We start from the raw sequence: 13,381 nt of genomic DNA, 5'->3' as shown, positions 1-13,381 counted from the left end.
CACTTTTAATCATTGGAGACTTCTTGCAACTCTCGGAGCCATATGTGAAGCCCAATGGATGTGTTGTCCGTACATCTACAGAGGATGTGACATCAAATGTTGCATTTATTGCTTTACTTTTGATTCAGAGTGTTTCACACAAAGATGGAAGGAGCTGCTGCACCAGAATTACCCAACTATTTTTAATGTATATTTTAATCCCTCAAAATGGCACACAAACAGAACAAATACCACCTGTGCCTTCACAATGAATACTGGCATAATTTGGAAATCTGTATTTTTGAAACACAGGTGAAATTTAGATATATAGAACAAATACTAAGATACAATAAAGCTGTTGTAACTACCAGATATAAAGAGTTTTAGGCAGATACTGGCACAGAGAGTGTACTGCAGGAAAAACTTAATATTTGATGGAATCCATGTGATTTTACAAATATCCTATTGGACGTAAAACTGATAAGCTTTGTTTGGCTCTCAGAAATATCCCAGAACTCCTCCAGTAAATTCATTATCAGCAAAAGCAATGTATCCCTAAACAGGATTTTAAGAATCCTTGCGAAGCTCATGAAATTTACTTCATAGTTGAATGGAAAAAGGTTTCTGTTACTCCAAGAAACCAGAGATAGAGTAAAATGACTGAATTTTCCCATTTCCACATCATCTCAAAAAAATGTATGCATAGAACTTCATTTGAACAATCCTAAAATCAAAATAAAATACTCCATTTTGCAAATAGTGGTGCACACTGTAACAAAGGCATAGCTTTCTACCACAAAGGCACCACAAGACACAGCTATGACTATTAATAACATGAGAGCTACATTGCATCCCAATCATTATGTGTGAAGGTAAGCCCAGATACACTTCAGGGGCTCACTTTTATCGTAGGGATGAAACTCCTTACCTTGAAAAGACTGTTTGGCTCTGTCCACCAGTTCTTCAATTGGATAACTTGCTAGATCTCCTCTGGCATGCTTAGTTTTACAGTAGGTACATGCATTGAGACACCTGTTCAGAAAATGAAAATGCTCAGTAACTAGCCAGGACAGTCTTTATATGCACAGTTACATTTATTAAGTATGCCTGGAAAGATGAGTTTTTATATCTATGACCAGAAAATAGTAGTATTCTGTTTTTAAATCAATGGAATAGTTTGAAAAACATTTTGCTGCCCTAACTTGTTAGAGTATCTTTTGCATCTATATGAAAGGTTGAAAAACAATCAGTGGGAACCACATACAAAACCCAACAGTGGGAATTTAAATACTTTTTAGAAAGGTATAGTAGGGTTAATCACTGTTCATTACTAAAGATGAATCTCCAGGTTTCTGATCCCTCTATTACATAAAAAATCCAATCTGAACAAGAAAATACAGGAAAAAAGTCCTGAGAGGCTGAAAGTAGATTTTTAAAAGTGTGTATACATGAAAAGACATTTCAGTTAATTTTTCCAACTTTCCTTTGGCTTGAATAAATAGAACAAATAACATAATGAAGACAGAATCACCAACCAGAAAGACAGTTTGGCACAAAAGATTGGGGAACTAATGAAAACTCCTACAAGAAAATGAAGGAATAATGTGATTGCTTTTAATTTATCTGCCAGTATACTAAAGGCAGACTAATTGAGAGTACAAGGATGGAGAGACAAAACAAACAAAAACTACCTCTCATTGTAAGCGTGCTGTGCTTTTTTTCCTTTCTCCCCTTCTTTAAGCTCCAGCTTTTTATAGGATAAAGCATTTAAACATAAGCTCTAAAAATCCCACAGACCCCAAAAAAATGATTATAAATATTTCTATTGTTCATGCTAGCTAGAATACCATAAATTCTGTCCATTTTCACAACAAAAAGGCCACAACTTCAAAAAAGTCACAGAATTTTTAAGGCTGGAAAAGACATCCAAGATCATCAAGTCCAACGTTTGACCAATCACCACTGCATCAAATAAACCACAGCGCTAAGTGCCCTGTTCAGTCATTTCTTGAACACTTCCAAGAATTGTGACTTTACCACTTCCCAGGACAGCCTGTTTCAATGCCTGGTTGCCTTTTCAGTGAAGAAGATTTTCCTGATGTCCAACTTAAACCTCCCCTGGCACAGCTTGAGGCCATTTCCTCTTTACCTGTCACTGGTTGCCTGGCAGAAGAGACTCCCACCTTGCCACCACCCTCCTTTCAGGCAGTGGTACAGCATGATAAGGTCCCCCCTGAGCCTCCTTTACTCCAGGCTAAAACCCCCCAGCTCCCTCAGCTGCTTCTCATCAGACTTGTGCTCCAGACCCTTCCCCAGTTCCAGTGCCCTTCTCTGGATATGCTCCAGAACCTCAATATCCTTCTTGAAGTGAGAGGCCCACAGCTGAACACAGGATTCAAGGTGAATCCCCACCAGTGCTGAATACAGGGGGACAATCACTGCCCTTACCCTGCTGCCACACTATTGCTGATCCAGGCCAGGATGCCATCCAGGCCAGCATGTGCCACCTGGGCACACGCTGGCTCTTGTTCAGCCACTGTCAACCAGCATCCCCAGGTGCTTTTCCACCAGACAGTGTTCTGTCCACTCTTCCCCCAGCCTGTAGCGCTGCCAGGGGTTGTTGTGATCCAAGTGCAGGACCCAGCATTTGGCCTTTTTGAAATTCATACTGTTGGCCTTGACCCATCAATCCAGCCTGTTCAGCTCCCTCTGCAGACCCTTCCTACCCTCCAGCAGATCTACACCCCAGTCCAATTTAGTGTCATCTGCAGACTTTCTGAGGATGCACTTGATCCCCATCCAGACCATCAATAAAAGTATTAAACAGGACGTGAAAACATTTGGGTGCCAGAAAAGGCGAGCATTGCAACTACAGCATAGCTGGAACTAATGCCACAGAACTTTCAAAACAATACTGAAAAGCAAAGATAGCACTGGGTGGGTTCCGATGAAGTCACCAGCTACAAGCCTGTGTTTACTACTTGGATATATCTTGTTTTCTATTACTGTGTCTGGCATTTCCATGACTAGGTGATTACTGCTTTGCAAACTCTAAAGGTTTTCCTTCACAGACTCCCCTCCCATGTTAGTTCTGCTTCATTTGCATAAGCGGGAGTTCAGGAGGGGCAGAACACAGCCCAGAACATTTGCTCAGGTGCCCTCCTGCCACTGCACATCCCCTCAGCCCTGAGACTTCTCCATTCAACAGAATCTTAATTTCTAGATAGTTGGTGACTCTCTCTGCTAGACTGGATATGCATCTTATTTGCTGTGCCTGTCAGACTGATGCCTTAGGTTTTAACTTTTGTATTTTTCAAATTCTGTACTGCCTAGTGTGTAACGCTGAAGTTTCTTGTAGCCTGTTGACTACTGCTCTCTCAAGCTAGGTAGACATAACAAAGCCTCTCCAGGCCTGCTCTCCAAGGACACCCAGACTGTCCTAGGCCCAAAATGTGTAAACTAACATCTTAAGAAGGGGGGTAAACTTGGTGAAATTACATCATTAACTGAAGTTTTAATTGGAGAATTAACTCTGATATGCAAATGAACCAAACTTATGGAAGTGTGAAGAACTCATGACTCGGGGTCCACTGTCCTTTTAACTCCCCAGGGTGTACCTTGAAGGCCCTTCAAATAAATACCTACCCTTATTCTTGTCTAGTCTCTGTTTTTAGGTGGCCACCCCAGGCATCAAGACCAAAACATCAGATCTTAGCATACACCTCAGATCAGAAAACTAAAATATATTGCTTAACAGCAGCAATCAGACTGTTCTATTAACTAAAACTGTATATGAAAAAGGCTGCCAGTAAAATATCCAATTGGCTGTTAAAAATAGAAAAAATCCCTAAACCTGAATCTTTACACCCTGTACCAAATAAGTGATTCATTGCCACCCAGACACAACTTATTCATCAGATGTATCTCACCTTTCTTCTAAAAATCAAAAGCCTTTCGTTGCACAGGATCTGAAGCACGTGTAAAAGGTAGCACTTGAAATCAAGAAAGTGTAAGCAGATAATTGGTTTATACTTTGTGTAGCCTATGTAGCAAATTAAAATGTTTTTCTTCTAGGTCACTGTCATCTAAAGTTTGCCATGAATGACCTTCTCTCAAAGCCCATGGGTACATCTTTTTTTCCGTGCTGCCCTTACACAAAGTATGTCTCCCTCCTTTTTATTCTTTTCTTGATTTTCTTTTTTGTTAGTTTGTTTTTAAAGCACAACTCTCCATTCAACCCAACACTTCATTTCTAAGCAGGCTCCCATCCAGACATCCAGCTGTCACACTCCTCTCCCTCCACATCATTCATTCAGCTAAACCAGCCTTTTTCCACACAGCTAAACAACAAAAAAAAAGCATTACGGATCAGTCAAGGAAACATAAAATCAGTTTCAGAGTGAATATGTCTGCCCTTTTGGAACCAAAACACAAAAGCTGTGATATTATGTACTAACCTTTGTCCTATACTAACCTTTGTTTTCTCCAAGAAAATAGAATTCCCAACTATTTTGTCAAACTTCTCAGGTCATCAAGAAGAGATTTTACTGCAACAATCCTACGCCTTGAACACTGGGTTACTTTAAGACTGGCTCTTTCACCCGCAGAAGAGAATTCTGTCAGCCACCAGTAACAAAGGGACACATCAAAATTTTTCTCTTGGGATAAAGTAAATTTATTGAACTCAAATATAAGCTTGGATTTTGGGGAAAAAAAACCGCAAGAAAACCCACCAAGAGCTTTTATAATTTCCTTAAATTTGCAAATTCTGGCTTACTACAAGTTTGGTGTAAGACTTTCAACAAGAACTTTATCACAGATTTTTTGTTGCCTTGAACTGTAACCTTGAATGAAAACAATGCTTTTTGTAGACCTTCAGGTGTGTCAATTCATCCTAAGATTGATAAAAACTGTAATACTAGTACGTTACTTAAAACAAACTTCTAAACTTCCTCCTGTGTAATAGATCTAAATAGATCCAAAATCTAAACTGGTATTGATGTACAGTAAAAAGGATTATTTATACTATCTACATAGAATTTTTCTCTTCCCTTATCATGTATAGTACATCTATAAAATACACCATGTTACCTCTTTCTCTCTTCTCCTTATAATTAATGCATAAATCATATACATCCTGTACTATGTATTTTGCTCTGTATTTGGGTTGAAGTATTAGAAAAGCTTTACAGCAAGAATAGTAAACACTAAAAGTGGCAAGTACTATGAAACAGTGCCAAATACTGAAATTATTAATCTCCAAACCTTGAGCATAATTTTCACATCTTCAATCAAAGCTCCTGCCCTACAAGACTGTGCTACCTGAAAAAATGCAGTAACAGCAGCTCTTCTATGGTACTTCAGTAAACTCTGTCACAAAGAGAGCATGGAAATGCAGAGAAAGAAGCACCAATAAAAAAGGGGAAGATATTTTCCAGATATTCACAGTATTATTATAATATTTTTCAATACTTTCACAATATTATATTATTTTCCAAATATTCACAGTATTATGTGGTATTGTTTTCAAGACATTTATTACTATGGTCTTTAAGTACAACTTCAGGGGATTTGTTGATTTATTTTGGGGTAGGAGCTGAAAGTTGGAACTTGGAGGCAGACTTTTTCCAAGTTTTGCTGTGGTAATTAACTTATTCCTACTATAAAAAAGAAGTATTGGGCATGTCTAAATAATTTAGTTTTTCCCTTTTTCAGTACTTAAAGAGATTATATAACAAAACCAGAAGGATAGACTTAGATGTAACATAAAAAAGCATCAATTTTGGAAAGGAAACCAGAAGACACAAAACTTCTATATCCTATTTGTACCGTATTTGTTAATACCAACACGGAAAGGAAATAATCTTCTGGGCTACAGCTGACCAACGAAAGGATGCAGATTTAAACTACTTGTAAAAATGCTGAACTAACCACTTTTCACAGATAAAAGAATTAACAGTTCTTGAAAATAGAAATTTAAACCTAACCATAAGTATAATCAAGGATCTGTAGTGGTTTCTTCCCTAGTATGCCAGCCTCCACTCCCAAGTATCCAGCATAACAAATTACTCATATGTCCACGCTGCCACATACTCAGACCACAGACAATCAAGTGGAAAAAGACTTTTGGAAACTCTCAGAATCTGAGCACTGCCTCTTACTAAGTGGCCTCCACTACCAAGTGGACCACCTAAACCAACATCTCCTTAAAATCCAGCCTTTACTGCAGCTGTAGCTCCAATACATAGGACTGAACAGCCAACAGGCCAGTAGTTGTGAAGGAGTATTTGCTTTGCGCTAAACTGGGAGCCTTCTTCAAGCATTTATAGCTGGTTTGTCAATGTTAGTTTGCATTAATATAGGTCAAAGCTTTTTTTGCTCAAAGAAATCACAGACTTTTGTAGAAAACAATAATTAATGATCATTGTGTTTGTAATTGCCAATATGTTTTGGATAAATTTTACAGTGATTCCAGAACAAAAACCACTGAGTCCTGGTTTTCCAACATACTAAATTGATTAAGGTACTTTGAATTATTAACCTTTTGCTTTGAATTATTAACCTTTAATCAACTGTGTGCCCAATACACAGAAATATTCACAGCAAAATAAAATATTATACAAAGATAAATTACTACCATGTGGCTAATTAAAAAATTTTTCAAACATACTACCAAACTGAGTATCATCAACATTTTGGTAAAGTGCCTAAAATTTTCTTGTAGACATAGGTAACAGTGGTCTTCACAATGTTTAGCTAGTATGTGCTCATGTGTGCATTATATTAACCAGACTCTTCCTTTTCAAACCAGTAATACTCCTCATAAAACACATACTTAACATGAAAGGCTACCCCTTACAGATGGAACTAATTATGAGTAAGAATGCTTATGACACAGCAGACAAAAAAAGACTTTCCTTCAGAGGGACTAATCAGTGGACTTCATCAGCAGATGAGCATGAGAACAGACATGAGGAACAAAATCCTGGTTCCTCTTAACGGGACTTATGCCACTAGGTTTAGTGAAGACAAGAGATTCCACCCTCAGATATGAAAAGTATAAAATACCTTTCATTGAAGGATCAGAAAACAGCTCAATTACAGACTGTGATGAGCCATTAGTGCGCGTGTCACTCAAATTGAATGTGACTGATCAAGACCATACATCTGTGAGCAAGATGGGAGAGCTGAAGGCTGCAACAGTGTCATGTGATAGAAGATCTCTGCTGCTCTGCAGGTGGTTAGTCTCGGGGAAGTGTTCCCTGAATAATCTGGAATAATCCAGTAAGCTCCTGTTTGCTCCCAAGGTGGTCTACCAAATTGGAAATTTGCATAAAATCATTAATCACAATTCAGCCTAAATACTAATATTTGGCCTTATGAGATCTGACTAGCTATACATATTCAAGATTTTATGAAGTTTGCCCTATTAAAAAAAATTAATAAATAAATTTCTGCCAGTATTTCAGTGCCCCGGACACCAGTGGAACATTACATCAGTACAAACATGGAAAGATTGCTCATCACTATCTCCCACACCATCTCTCTGCATCTACCATCAAACTTCCTCAGGTGGCCTCAATAGCTCCAGGCCAAGAATATTTTGTATTAAAACTGTGGTTTTCCTGAAAGGGAAACATAATTTGCTTGCTTCAAAATACAGCTTAGAGAAGAGAGTTATGCTTTTATAAGATACTTTCAGAGTTTCTATCAAATGTAATTTTGAGAAAAATGCTTTGTAGTGTGAATAAAGAGAAAACTCCCTTTGTAAGCTTGACTGAGCAAAAGAAATACCCAAAATACATACTCCCAGCAGGTGAAAAGGAGATGGATACTGGTCATAAGCTACTAAACAGAAGCTGGTAGAATTCTACAAACATTTTTCTGCTTAGAATACTAAGTTTTGAAAACCTAACAACACCACCTATACTGTACTTACAGTTAAATATCATACTATATTTATAGAATTAAATGCCAATAATACTTCTTAGCATTCTACTCTATGAAGTCTGAGAAAAAAGTAGTTCACAGGAAAATTTAAGAACAAAAAAGGGCATGCCTAATAGGCCTGACTTGTTTTCAGGGAACTGTTCTTTTGCTTGAAGTTTGCACATTTTACAATAAAGCTTTTCAACCCACAATGACAGGGAATATAATTTCCTGACAAATATTTGGGGCATGGGAGGTTGTTTTCACTTTAAAAATATTTGGGATTTAAAATACTTTTGAAACTGTGGCAAGCTATTTCTCTTAAAGGCTAGTTGGTCTAAGCAGCAAACTGTATTATTACAGAAATACTGTTTCTGGTATCCCAGCTTGTTCAGACTGAGCTTGGACACCAGCCACAGGTACACACATGCACTCGAGGTTACAACATTTTCGATATGATAAGAACAGGACTTGTCTGAACTTATCTTTGTAGCCAAGTATTTTAGAGCTATGCTGCGATAAAAATTCTCCTCTGAAAATGCAATGCCAGCCTAAAAGGTCTTTTGAAAGAGTTTTAGCAGAAAATAGTATGACCCTTCAAGCAATGCTTTACAGCACATGGGACTGCACACATTTTTCTCAAAGTAGGATGCAACCATGGGATGCTGGTTTTAATTCTGCTACTCATGCCACACACAGCAAAATGTCAAGAAAGTGCATTACAATTTTGTTTTTCTAAAATTTTTACTGGCTTTGAAGCCAATGTTTTATTTGGTAATGTCTCACTAGTTGCTAATCAAAAGGAATTTGGAGAGAAGGCAGCTCCATTGGTTTGATAAACCATAATATGATTTAATTTCATACTTTAAATATTTGCATTTTCTGAAACTGAATTCCTACAGTCAAGTGCAGGTGATTCAAAGGTCACAGCCATGTAGTTTATATCGTCTACATTCACCTTGCTCACTTCAAGGCCAATGATTTAACATCAAGTGCATCAATGGCACTTTTCAGTGTTTGTCTAAAGAACTTCTTGATTATTTATTCTGGCCACACAGTTTTGCAAGTGAATAATGTATTAAGGCATTCTAAATTGATATTACAAGATAAAACGTCCCATTGCTAAGGTGCATGTATCTGTGCTCCCCATCCTGACCCAAAATAGTGCTTGATGCTTACTGGAAACTGCAATGGTTTTTTTCTCTACAATTCAAACTACAGCCCTGTGATTCACAGAGACATAACTTATTTTAGAAGTATTTCCAAAGAGCTGCTTGGCTACGTAGAACTCTGATTTGGGGGCAGATCATGACAGGCATTAATATCAAGAAAGCAACTCAGCCAAAATAGCACAGGTAGATAAATTAGGTTCTGTGGTTGCATGGAGCAGTAAATGCCATGGCATTGTAAATACAAGTCATCAATTCTTTCAGCACTTCATAAACAGCAACAATATTTAGAAGATGATGACTCCTGGTCTCAGTCAAATAGTAGTAATGAAGGGGGGAGAAATGAAGAGCTATGGCAGAAAAATCTCAGATAAAAGAAAATTCTTAGAAATCTGTTCACAGCTAATCCCAGAGACGCAGTGGCAGAACAGCCCAACATCACTTTATCAGCATGCATAAGAAACTGTTGCTCTCAGATCCCTCCTAATGAACAGCAGTGATTGGAAAACAACCTCTGAGGACAGGATTCTTGGAGACTTGCTTTAATTTATAAAGTTTCAGAGGGCTGTGACTTGACAACTGCCTTAGTATTTAAAGCAACAAATAGTACAGCTGTATTTGAAGTATTTTCTACTGAGGGGCGGATGACTTAGCAAAACTGACACAGAATGTGCTCCAAAACGTAACTGGGTGAGGAATGAACAATTTCAAAAGCTTTTAAAAATTGAGCTTTCAACATTTTTAATGAAATACTATAGATTAAAATTGTGATTTTTAGGGGTACAGGTGTGTGTAATGAGCACATTTAAGGTTGTGTTTCAGGAATGAAGCATCTCAGCAGATCTGCATGACTGGAAAAAGGGTAAAGGGAGTCAAGTGTCCTTCTATAAGCAATCCCCTTCATTTACCATACATCTTCACAACATTAGCAGCTCCTGAATCAGCCCCACAGAAAACATGGTTGAAAAGTAGACCACTGCCTGTGATAAGAGCTATTGTTTTTACTTCCTGAGTGGCTTTTGGGACAGACCCTTTTAGAGTGGTGAAATCTCTCAGGAAACATTAGGCTGCAGTTAATTCTGTAACATACAGCAGGTACCACACAGATTCTTGGGATAAAAGGTATTGTTTTTGTACTGGTCAAAACATCCTGGGGGGGAAAAAAAATGTTACATTTCAGCAGCACTAAAACTACCAGGCTTAATTTAGACTTTATCTAAGATTGCCATCAGACCAATTTCCAAAAAAGCATTTGTAAAATGTCTGTGGGAAAGTGGATCTGAATTGTCTGGGTAAAATAATGGAAATAACTGCATAATAAAAACAAACTCACCACTTATAATCTAGAAAGAATCCCTTCCCAGTGATTGCATCAACACAAAGCTTTCTGCCCCAAAATGTCCTACTGGTTGTGGTAGCAGTAGGAATGTTAGAAGCTGCAATGTGGACAAGGATTTCAGCATTATCTGCAATTAATACTATGCTGTTGCTCCTAAATGTCATTTCTCTCTTGCAATAAAGTTGTTAGTCGTGCTGGAAAATAAAGTTGGTTGTCAGCAGTAGATACATACATGTTTCAAATATATACTCTTCCCTATGTATTACTTTGTCAATGTAATATGAAAAGAAGACCACACATTTCAACACTAATTGCCCAATCCTACCCCTCAGATTTTCCAAGCAATTTAATGGACTGATTTAAACAGTTATTCTCATAAGACCCATGGACTGATTTCTTTTAAAAATAGAAATTTAAACCAGGGCCCTTATATTTGCCTTGAAGAGTCTCCAAATGGATTTTCAAAAGCAAATTAATCCCCTTTTTGCACAGTTATAGAGCTGAGTCAGTCAGACCACGGACATAACTTCCTTACTGCGCATGCACCTCTTAAAGGAAATGCAAATTAAGGTACTCACTATTGAATAAATAGGAAAACAGACAGTTATGAAATATTTTATTTCCATTATTTTGTAATGTTATTGTTTTTAATGTATTTGATTATTATGTTATTCATTATGTCAGTGAATGTATTTAACTATGTTTTGCAGAATTTAAAACTAACAACAGTGCAGAAAAACAGGAAACAGTAGTTTTTCATTACTAATGATCATCAACTTCTCCATCTCCTTTACTTCTCTAAAATACTCCTGTTCTAATGATTCCTCAGATCTTTTATTCTACTTTACAGATTTTTTTTCTCCTGCCATCTTCTTAACTTTTTCCTCTTGTCTTGCATTTGGTGACCTCTATGCTTGTAACTCTCCTGCAGTGTGCTCGTGTCCCAGTGACTGGAATGGTCTGACATCCTTCCAAGCTAGTTGGCCAGTGTTTGTGTGCTTTGATTTCCTCTTTAACTACTCAAGTCTGTGGTGAGCCTGAAACTTTTCCAGTTCAACTGCTGCCAGCTCTGACAGAAACCATAATTTTCCAGCTTTTTTTTTTTTTTTTGTAAAGCACTAAAATGGACAACTAGCTTTAGACTTAAGATGATGATATTTTTTTTTGCCTTGTCACCTCCATTGCAACTCAGATAGTTATGGTCAGTCCTTTAAAAGAAAATCTGAAAGGCTATGACTAAAGCACTTAATGCATAAATCAGAGCATTAAAAACAGGCCACAGAACCTCTTGGGGATTCAGGATCTAAACAGCCTTCTAGACATTACAGGCTGGAAAATACACAAGAGGCAGCTCTAGTCATCCAAAGCAAGACTTCACAATGAAAAGGAATGGACAGACAAAACACAAAGTAGCTCAGCAATTCAGTTGTTTACAGGCCTTAGTCGATACTCAAATGAAAGCTTTTTGCATATTTCCACATCTCCATCTGGCTAGAACATTATCTTTGAAATGGCTGACTTGAACTATTTTTTCAGCTTCAACAAAGTTCTTAAAAAGGCCCAGCCTTTTGGATGATGGGGGGTTTTGCATGATGTGCCTGTGGGCTGTTGAACAGACCCAACAAGCCGATGTACCAAAGAACACAAGCCAGTTACTTTCCTGCATGAATGCTTTCACAAATACGGTTGATGACATCATACTACAAGATGTTTATGTGCTTTTATAGACATGGGTTAAATTGACATTTTCCTTGAGAGGCTGAAGGAGTTCATGTCTGAAGGAAGACATGAACTGACCTTGCATTCTACAGAGGCGACTGACCCTGTGGGATGGGGAAGACTGGGGATGTCGTATGTCTTGATTTTTTTATTATTTTTGACTTGCAAGGCTCCTCTAGAATATGTAAAGTCAAACTTCTGTGATATGGATTGAATAAGTGTTCAACAAGGTGGGTTAAAAATGGGCTGGACTGCTGGGATATGGTGAGCAGTGGCAAAGACTAACTGGTGGCTGGTTACTTACTACTGGTGTTCTTCAGGGACTGACTGATGCTGGGGACACTCCATTTTCCCAACTTTATTAGCAACATAGGTGAAGGGATGTTACATATTTGCAACAAATCCAAAGGTGGAGGTGGGGGGGAACACTTCACATGCTGGAAGGCAGGTTTCCTATTCAGAGGGACATTAACAGCCTGGAGAAACAGGCTAACAGGAACCTCGTGAAGAAAACTGGCTTGTTCCTTGTTGGGATAAGAAGCTCTTACCACTGTCTACAAACAGTTGATGGGAGCATACAATGAAGGCACAGCCAGGCTGTTGTTGGAGGTTCAAGGACTCAGAATGAGAAGTAATGGACACAAGTTGTAAAACAGGAAAACACCATTAGACCGAAGAAAGTATTTTACAATGACAGCAGTCAAGTACTGGAACAAGCTGCACCACAGCTGATCTCATCTCTTTAAGGCCCTGGAACCTAACAAGAACACTACTCCTTTCCAGAGACCAAGGACTTTCTCTGCTCCAGGTTTATGTGTGTGTCCACACGTATGAGTGTGAGCAGAAATGTGCCCATAATTTAGTTCCCTGAATGGAGAAGTATATTTGTGCTTCTCCATATTCCTTTGAAATGTTCAAATCAACCCAAAATGTAAAGAAATCTTACCAAAAAACAAAACAAAAGGTTAAATTTATCAGTTTTGTTATGAGTTACATATGGCCATATTTAAACTTCTGAATTCACTTAACTTGAATTCATACTAAAATCCTAAACTTTCTTCTGCAAACACAACTTTATCACATGTAAAAGAAAAGGATGGGGGGCAGGGGGATAGACCTGAATGTATTGTATAAACAACAAAGAAAAGCCCCCCCAATGAGCAGATGTGCAGTAAGATGTTGTGGGTGCTCATGTCTAAGGCAGTTTATGCAAACTATAGAATCAAACTTTCCAGTCTCACAAGAC

At 38.0% G+C, this 13,381-nt stretch overlaps 1 protein-coding gene across 4 annotated transcripts in view; it reads right to left on the bottom strand.

Moving 5' to 3' along the window:
• CDKAL1 (CDK5 regulatory subunit associated protein 1 like 1) overlaps positions 1-13,381 on the bottom strand; it is a 389,233-nt gene that overhangs the window by 214,975 nt on the left and 160,877 nt on the right. For all 4 annotated transcript variants that reach the window (XM_017730699.1, XM_008630909.2, XM_017730700.1 and 1 more), the window contains one exon: positions 908-1,011. In XM_017730699.1, the coding sequence (XP_017586188.1) occupies positions 908-1,011 (104 nt within the window). The remainder of the gene's footprint in view (positions 1-907; positions 1,012-13,381) is intronic.

This window comes from Corvus brachyrhynchos, unplaced genomic scaffold (assembly GCF_000691975.1).
Source record: "Corvus brachyrhynchos isolate BGI_N302 unplaced genomic scaffold, ASM69197v1 scaffold43, whole genome shotgun sequence".
Lineage (NCBI taxonomy): Eukaryota > Metazoa > Chordata > Aves > Passeriformes > Corvidae > Corvus > Corvus brachyrhynchos.
The sequence above is the reverse complement of the archived record's forward strand: the minus strand, read 5'-3'. Positions and strand labels throughout refer to the sequence as shown.